General features: G+C 36.5%; 1 protein-coding gene across 1 annotated transcript; it reads right to left on the bottom strand.

Annotated features, from left to right (window-relative positions):
* Positions 1–3,356: 3,356 nt before the first annotated feature.
* Positions 3,357–8,754, bottom strand: LOC103132861 (probable maltase-glucoamylase 2). The gene is made up of 7 exons (XM_007544633.2): positions 8,505–8,754; positions 8,349–8,413; positions 7,977–8,161; positions 4,879–5,186; positions 4,563–4,624; positions 4,337–4,485; positions 3,357–4,204 (listed from the first exon to the last, which is right to left on the bottom strand). Exons 3-7 carry the CDS (start codon positions 8,137–8,139, stop codon positions 4,116–4,118), a joined length of 771 nt encoding a protein of 256 aa, XP_007544695.1. The 5' UTR covers positions 8,140–8,161; positions 8,349–8,413; positions 8,505–8,754; the 3' UTR covers positions 3,357–4,115.
* Between the last annotated feature and the right edge of the window lie 156 nt (positions 8,755–8,910).

Below are 8,910 nucleotides of genomic sequence, written 5' to 3'. Positions count from 1 at the left end.
TCCACGCACTCCTGGAATGCATTTTATAACGCGCATAAGGGTCTGACAATATAATGTACAGTAATAATCGAAGACGTTTCTGTTCTAGAGTTTGTCACTATTTCTGAAGTTTAAAGCAAAAGTTTTTGCTGCATTAGATTTTATTTTGATTTATTGCAGTTTTAAATCAGCTGGGTCAAAATAGAAACAAAGTTTACTCTCCAAAAAGTATTAAATGTTATATTTTCCACAATATGTGAAAAGAGTTACACAAACCACTTAACAACAAGTAAAGGCACAAATACGAAAGTGAACGAACAAAATTTCATAAAGATATTATATTTAAGATAACATGTATTCATATGTCTCAATTTAGTTAAGATGTATGTAGTGGTTAAAATATAATACTAATTTCAATAAATGTATGTTTTATGATAAGAACAAAACATGTATATCTATTTGTTTTCTCTAATACTAACATGAATATTTTTACCAGCAATATTCGGTAGACTTTAAATCCAATAACATACAAAATTACATATCAAATCCTTGATTTCAAATATGTCCAAATGTAATCAGGAAGTTTTTATTTATTTATTTATTTATTTATTTATTTATTTATTTATTTAAATATATAATGACACAGAAATTGTTTTTGGGAAACCTTTTCGCGTCCGGAGATATAAATAGCAGCAAAACTGGCCAAACCACCGCAAACATGCAGGAAGAAAGATCTATGAAACAAGACAGCAGCCTGCTTACGTTAAGCATCAGCATTCCATGAATACAAAATACGTTTTCAATGCTGGTATTGAAGAGATTTATATTGTATTGGCTGGTGAACGACGTCAACAGCAAACAAGGGACTCCTTTCGTCAGAAAATGCCGGTGGCATCGCTTTTGGACGCCTTCCCGTCGATTTTATGAAAAAATGACTGAGAAAAAAGGAAGAAGAAAAAAAGCCGCACAACTGGAAAAGTATTTTATTTGACATTGGAAGTTATACATGTACTTTTCAAAAAGACGATTTTTTTTTTTCTCTCACAGTTTGACTTTACATCAGACTAAACTGTAACTGGATACAAAAGTAATGATGTATTTCTATCCGTTTAGTGCCAGAATGTTTAGAAAGACATTTTCAAGTGATTGCTTTATTAGTTTATTCAATGTCAAAGGCTTAGACAAAATAAACAAAATTAAACAAAAATATTTAATGTTCTGTATTACAACGGGTCTTAAGAAGTCTCTGGTTGAAGACATGTCGCCTTTGCTACGGCTTACTACGTTATTCGTTTGTGAATTTTTTTTTTTTTTACAATAACCTTGAGTGGCTCCAGAAATGTCGCCAGAGCAGGGCCAGACTTTATTATCAGCGTTTCCAGCGGCTGAGATGATTGCACCCACACTGAGCTACAAAGCATCTCTAACAGACCTCAACTGCAGCCAGTCATTTTGTGCGGACATGACCCGTCAGCACCACAAAGTAAATTATTATTTATTTATTTATTTATTTATTTATTTATTTATTTATTTATTCATTTATTAATCATAACATATTTAAATAGAACGTGTGACGCATGTTAATCGCTACATGAAATACAAAAGTAACACATTTGCACTAGACACGGATTAACCTCCTCCAGTCCCCCCTTCACCTTCTCCCTGCGGTCCAATCTGTTCGGCACCCAATCTCAAGTTCTGCAGACACCAGTGTTTGAACACGGCCTCGAAAAGACATCAGGAGTCGGATCGGGAAAGTTCGTGCAGCGGTCTCGCGCGCCGTTCGCTGTCTTTATCTCTCGCGCAGCCCCGGCTGTGCGCGCCGCTTTGAGAGGGAGAGAATCCGGATGAAACATTAAACTTATTTTACGGTTGTTGACAGGAGAAGAAGAAGAAGAAGTGGGGAGAGAGGGGATGGACGGGCATAATTTTGCACGCAAGTGCCACGTAAAAAAGAATGCAGCAATAATATTAGCTTTGAACTAAATAAAAACATGAAAAATTATCCATACAAAAGCATCAAAGAGGTAAGATAGTCCCCTGGTCAGGCATCTGTCCCGCTTCAAAAACGATTTACTTTGAACAGAATAGTTAGTTTGTCTAAAAATAATTATTTAGCTTCATGTGAAAAAGTTCTTCAGACTTTGAGGGCTTTCTCGTTTTAACAAGCTCCTCCCAGGAATCTTCTTCAGGAATACCAAACCTGATTATATGGGCAGAGGTGAGTACAAAACAATGTACTTAAGTAGGAGTAGGATTACTTCAACATGTTTTTACTCAAGTTAAAGTAAAAACGTAACCATCCAAGAAATTACTCAAGTAAGAGAAAGCAAGTACCTCGTTAAGGATCTGTCCGATGGTCATGGAATGACTGATGTGGAACCAGAGCAACATCAGCACCCTGGTCGCCTTTTGGGTCCCCCTAATGTCCCACATACACTATATACAGAGTAGTGAAACGCTATCTTTTATAAAATCACCACTCTTGCTGGAATAAAATTTCTGGATACCCACTGTAAGTAACTTCACCGAGTGAAGGAAAATAATTAAAAAAATGCATGAGGGACAGACACACCTAGTTTAAGGTAAAACGAGACTTATTGTTTATGCACAGGCTTTGTTATTCTACTGCTATTTTCTACCTGCTTGGCCTGCTGTGACATTTGGGACTTTACCGTGTTCTAACAATGAAGTGGGCGATGATGTACGTTAGTCTTTAAAAGGTTACTCAAGTACTGAGTAACTGATCAGATCATCTGATTTAATATTTAAAAACGATGCCAGTCAGAAATATAATGCTATGTATAATTATGTAACTGGCTCTGGTGATTTTAACAACCTCATAAAAAAATTTAATGAGTCTTTATGATGTAAATATTTAATGTATGTTAGGATGTATGTTGGATGTTATGAAGAGCACGGGTTCCTTTTTTAGCTACTTGTGGTGCATTTTTAAGCATAAAAAAAAGAAAATGCTCTTTCTATATTAAAGAGATTTTTATATATATATATATATATAAAAATATATATAATATATATATATATATATATATATTTTTTTTTTTTTTTTTGTCTTCCATACTTCAGCGCTGTGTCAGCCCGTCCAAGGTCTACCATCTTGTTTTGTAAACATGCTTTACAGCTTGTATTTATTTGGACTTTGAATTCAGATCAATTCCAAGAAGGGATGATTAAAATAAAAGTATTTATTTGAAAATGCTTTATGTGATTTGTAATTTCTTTAAAAAAAAAAAAGAAAGAAAAAGCGAATTTTTAAAAATTCAAATCAGACATCTAATTTAGTATGAAAAAATCGGAGATTTTATGTTGTAGCTGTGTCACCCATCCCAATGCTCAGAACAGAATAGAAGCAATATTTTTTACATAATGTATTTATTGGAAACAACTACATTGTATTTTACACCCTTTAACACATCTTTCACCCTAAAGGTAAATATCGCAATGATCTTAATTTAATTTAATGTTGATATTGTCTGTTATTACATTTCTTCATCAGATACACAGAAATAAGCTTGCATAACACTTAAGAGAATATTGAATACAGAAACAACCAATCTCATTTATTTGTTTATATTAAAAAGAAAAACAAGATAATCACAAAGGTTATCTTGTGATTAAGAGATGCTCTACATCTCTTTTATCCCATAGCATTCATTTATAGAGGATTCTTTAGAGCTTGCATAAACTGTGTCACCTACTAATCATTCAGGTAATTCCTTCATTAGAATTAAAAAATATATATAAATAATGAACATGATAATGAAACTTCATATAAGTATAAAGTGCAGTGGATTTGAGAAAGAAAATCTTTAAATCCTTCGTCACTTCTTTTGACAACAGAAATGACTCGATAGAAGCAGGAAGTTCACGAGTTATTTTCTTCATAGACTGGATCCAGGATTTTACTGCCAAAGTAACATCTTAATCACATCTTCACAAGTTGTACACATAAATGTTCTTTTATCAGTATTTAAGTTTTTGACTGATGATTTGCTGAAACATGCTTAGAAAATGTTCTTTGAGTAATTATTTCTCTTAAACAAAATGCCCTTTCATGTGGTTTCCAGTTAGAATATATTTTTAAGCAGATTATCTGCTAGAAGTTAGCACAGATGTTAGTGTTGGCTTGACAACAGCCATGACAACAGGACCATGCAGGAAGCCATGATGAGACTGATCTTGTGGTTTCCTCCACTTGACACCTCTGTAAACATTGAGACGGAAAAACACTACGTCAATAAAATGTTCCATAGTGAAACGGTTTTTAATAAAACATGTTTTATGATTTGTATTTATGTAGATAATTATCCTGATATCTGAATTTATTTTAGCTTACGTGTTCCATCCACAAAAATGCTAGTAGTGTCAACGGTGAAGGCAGTGATGTTTGAAGCTGCGTTGACCAAAACTTGCGCAATTTCGGATCCAGTAGGAGGAGATGCAGATGCAAATCGAAGGTCCATTACATTGATGATTGAGCCGTTTCTATGCAACAAAAAACATATGTGAATTGGAAGAATTTTTTTTTTTATCTCAAAGTTAAGACACTGTAAAAAAATTACCTGAAAGACTTCACTGTTAGATCACTGAATGAAGAAAACGATCGCTTGTAGTATGGTTCAAGCTGAAGAAAAAAGAAAATTCAAATCAAATGTTGATGTTAAAGTCGTGTTATTTAGAACATTATGGGAATTATTGATGGACTAGATACAGAACAGAAAACCTAGGTAAGTAGAATCTCAATAAATAGGCACATTTATTTTTTAGGGGGAAAAAAAGTCTCTTGCAACATTGCTTAATATATGTAGCAAATATTTTGTCTGTGAAAGCAATGTTCTGATCATTTGACTGTTACAAATTTCAAAGAAAATCACTCACAGTGGACTTTAAAAGTGTGGCTCGGTTTTTAAATGCTGTCGACGTTAAGTCGAGCAAATCGGTTGTAAAGGTCTCTCCAGGAGACCTAAAAGTCAGCTGCCTTATTGTTTGCACCGCAGTTGTGGTTTTTGTTGTTGTGGTGGTTGTAACTGTAGTAAGCGTTTTAGTCGTTGCATTGCTAGCAGCTGACGTTCCAGGCTTCATTGTTACTGCAACGGTAGTGATGTTGGCAGCAGTTCCATTGGTTGTAATCGTCGCATTTTGCAAAACTGTTGTACTAACGATTGGGGGTGCAGTTGCAGGTACACCTGCCAAACAAAGACAAGCATTGAAAGCAACACATTAGTATGCAGAAAAAAAACAACAAAAAAGTGAAATGTAAAATTGATCATCTCTCTTTACCATTACAAAAGGTGAACTAATCATTTTTTTAAGTAATCAACTAAATATTTATCACAATAAAAATAAACTGCATAGTTAGTCAGTGTTTTTTTTTTTTTTTTTTAAATCAGTCTGTGCAAATTTTGGTCATTGGAGATTCTATTTAGTTACTATTGTGCTGACAAATTAAAAGAGGAATTACTTGATTTATTGTTTTAAAATTAAACTGAAAGTCAACTGCTTTTTCTATAGTGATAAAAATAACAATGAATTAAATAATTTTATTTTTTATCATATTTTTAAAGATAATTAGCAATGACAAAGATCCACTAAATTTCTCTGCTTGGAAGCTTTCCAGTCAAGTTCCACTAGGAGGTTAGCTTGATAAAAAACAGTTCCTTGTTCTCTATGCTTTGCTTCATTCAGGAGGTCTGGTCCCTCGACTAAAGAGTAATGATGTACTCTATAATGCATCCATCCATCCATCCCTCCATTTTCTATAGAACCTTATCCCTTATTGGGTTCGGGAGGGTTGCTGGTGCCCGTCTCCAGCTAATGTTCCGGGCGAGAGGCAGCGTCACCCAGGACAAATTGCCAGTTTGTCACAGGGCAACGCAGAGACAGACAGGACAAACACACACACACACACACACACACCTAGGGAGAATTTAGAGAGACCAATTAACCTGACAGTCATGTTTTTGGACTGTGGGAGGAAGCCGGAGTACCCGGAGAGAACCCACCATGCACAGGGAGAACATGCAAACTCCATGCAGAAAGACCCTGGGCCGGGAATCGAACCCAGAACCTTCTTGCTGCACCACTGTGCAGCCATACTCTATATAGTATATAGATATAGGGTATATAGAGTATACTCTATAGAGTCCACACAGGAGGTGTGGATTCTGTGCAAGTTTGAAACCGCTGTAGTGGTCCTACTCCCCTTGGGATTGTTTACAGCAGTGGTCCCCATTGGTACCGGGCCGCTCAAGAAATAATTAAATATTTCAGTTTTATGTATTATATGAGTCTGGAGGATCTTTTATTTTGAAAATCCTTTAACCGGATTCTCTCACTTACTTGCGCGCCAACACTGAGCCCACAAGCAACAAAATGAGTAAGAAACGGATCAGATGTCTTTGTAAAGTTTCTTTGCAAAGGGGAAAAGGCCCAGAGAAGAGACAGGAGGATGGATTTATCCCGGACCGGTAGGTGAGTCCCACATTACAAGCCCGCTCTGCGTAACATGCGGCGACCGGCTGCTAATGAGGCAATGAAGCTTCAAGCTGCTTCGCCACTAGAGACCAAGCAGGCTGTGGATATAAGCAACACTTCGGGTGTCATTGTCTCCCATCACTCCCAGATGGGACCGTCTCGTTGGAGAGAAATAAGATCAGGGCTCCCGTTAGTCATTATCGTGAGTTAAAATTTTCACAAAAGTAAAATGCTCGTTTTTGTGGCTCATCTGTATCTTATTTTGAAGGGATATGTAAACGTTACCATAGCGACCAGAGTCAGAGACCGTTTGGGCAGTGGTCGAGAGGAGACGAGTAGAGCTTGTGAGTCTTAAGTCTGGTTTAGACGGCAAGACTTAAGGATTGTCGGCCGATTCTCCAAACCTTTGTGACCACAGAGCTGATAAAAGTACAACAGGTTCGATCGGTTCGTGTCTCCAGCCACACAGCAGGAGCAACACGAACCGATTCCAGTCACAAACATCGCGATTCCAGAAGAAAATACACAAAACCCCCAACATAGCATACGGGAATTTAGTATAACCAAACACGCATGACGATGTAGAAGCAATAGTGACAGTCTGTGGACTCATTTTAAGAGATAAAAGAAACAAAAAGAAAAGGCGGTGGATAAAAGACGACGGGAACAGCCGCTCTATTTGCTGCTCTATGATTTGGAGGCGACTATGTTTTTTCATAGTTAACATTATTAACTGAATAAACATATATAATAACGACCTTTACATATAATAAACATTTCCACATATCTCCAATAGCCACCGGACTCTCTTATCAGTTGCGTGATATGTCAGCTGTTTGGGATTCCCCTCTGTTCTGACGTCACCGCGCTTTCTGATTGGCTACCTGTCACATTCAACAGGTTGTATTCTCGTTCCCAGTTAGGGAAAACCCCACAGGCTTAAATGGGGTTTTTAAGTGGGCCAAGACAACCAAATTGGGTATATTCAGGCTTTAGCTGGAACACCAACATGCAGAAGCCTTATCTGACGGTCATTCTTTTCTTTTTGACAATGAGTTGACTGTTTCATTGCCAAAAATATAAAACAAGAAAATTATTTGAATTTTCACATTTCATAATCCCGAATTCATTTTGTAGTATTTTCAGTTTGAGAACGAAATAAACACTCAAATATGTTTTTCAGAACTGATTCCTAAAAAAATATCTAATGACCAAAAATGTGCCGAAATGATCATTTTACAAATACAATAGTTTTGATCAAACGTTAATGATAGCAGTATCAGACCTTCATCACATTTGAATTTGAAGGGATTTGAGGACTTGAAACAAAACATTTTATAGTTGGAAATAAACTCTTTAAACCAATCATCTTCCTAATTACAAAATTAGAAATACTTAGTGTCATGCTACTCCGTAGAGAATTAGAAATATAATTATGGAGTAAGATTACTAAAGTGACTTTAAATATATGGCTATATGTGTTTCAAACACTTTGTTCTTACGTATTATTTCAATGGAAGCCGCGTCGAATGTGACATTCAAAGTGATGTTGGGGTTATTCACAGCCTCCTTTAGTGTTGCCTGAACCTCTTCAGCCTTTGGGACTGTCGTAGCTGGTGTGGTTTTATTGAACTCTACGCCCACCTCTGCTTGAGTACCATTCATTCGTAACCTGGTGAAGGCCGGTCTGAAAAAAAAAAAAAAGATCTCAAACTGATTTCAAATATTAAAATTCTATGCATGTGGTGGAAATAAGAAATTAGCTGTAATTTGTCTTTCAGATTGCTTTGTTCCTTGTTGGTCATTACCACTATGAATGTAAATAAAACATACAAGTAGATTAACTTAAATAATGAAGTAAAAAGCGAACATACCTGAAGGCAATGATATAACTCCGAACGAAGAAAATTCCATATCTTGCTCTGTAGATGATATCATACTGGAGAAGAAAAAACATGTTAAAATTCACAGTAAAATAATCCTCAGATTAAACAATTTAAATACCAAATGTTTTTAAATGATCCACTCACCACTGCTATCACTCTTACTTCAAGAGTTTTGAACTGCACACTATTTCTGTCATTGAGCTCTGGAACAAATGGTTCAACCACAGTTGCTGCAACAACAAACACTGGAGGAGGAGCTTCAGTTGTTGTAGTTGTAGTTGTCGCAAGAGTAGTTGGTGTTGTTGTTGGAGTAGTCTTTGGTTTGGTTGTAGCTGCTGTTGTGGTTGTAGCCGCTGTGGTTGTGGTTGTGGTTGGAGCCGTTGTGGTTGTGGTTGTGGTTGGAGCCACTGTTGTTGTGGTTGTGGTTGGAGCCACTGTTGTTGTGGTTGTGGTTGGAGCCGCTGTTGTTGTGGTTGTGGTTGGAGCCGCTGTGGTTGTGGTTGTGGTTGGAGCCGCTGTGGTTGTGGTTGTGGTTGGAGCCGCTGTAGTT

The sequence above is a fragment of the Poecilia formosa genome, unplaced genomic scaffold (assembly GCF_000485575.1).
Source record: "Poecilia formosa unplaced genomic scaffold, Poecilia_formosa-5.1.2 Scaffold1420, whole genome shotgun sequence".
Classification (NCBI taxonomy): Eukaryota; Metazoa; Chordata; class Actinopteri; order Cyprinodontiformes; family Poeciliidae; genus Poecilia; species Poecilia formosa.
Note: the sequence above shows the minus strand (reverse complement) of the source record. Positions and strands in the feature narration are given on the sequence as shown.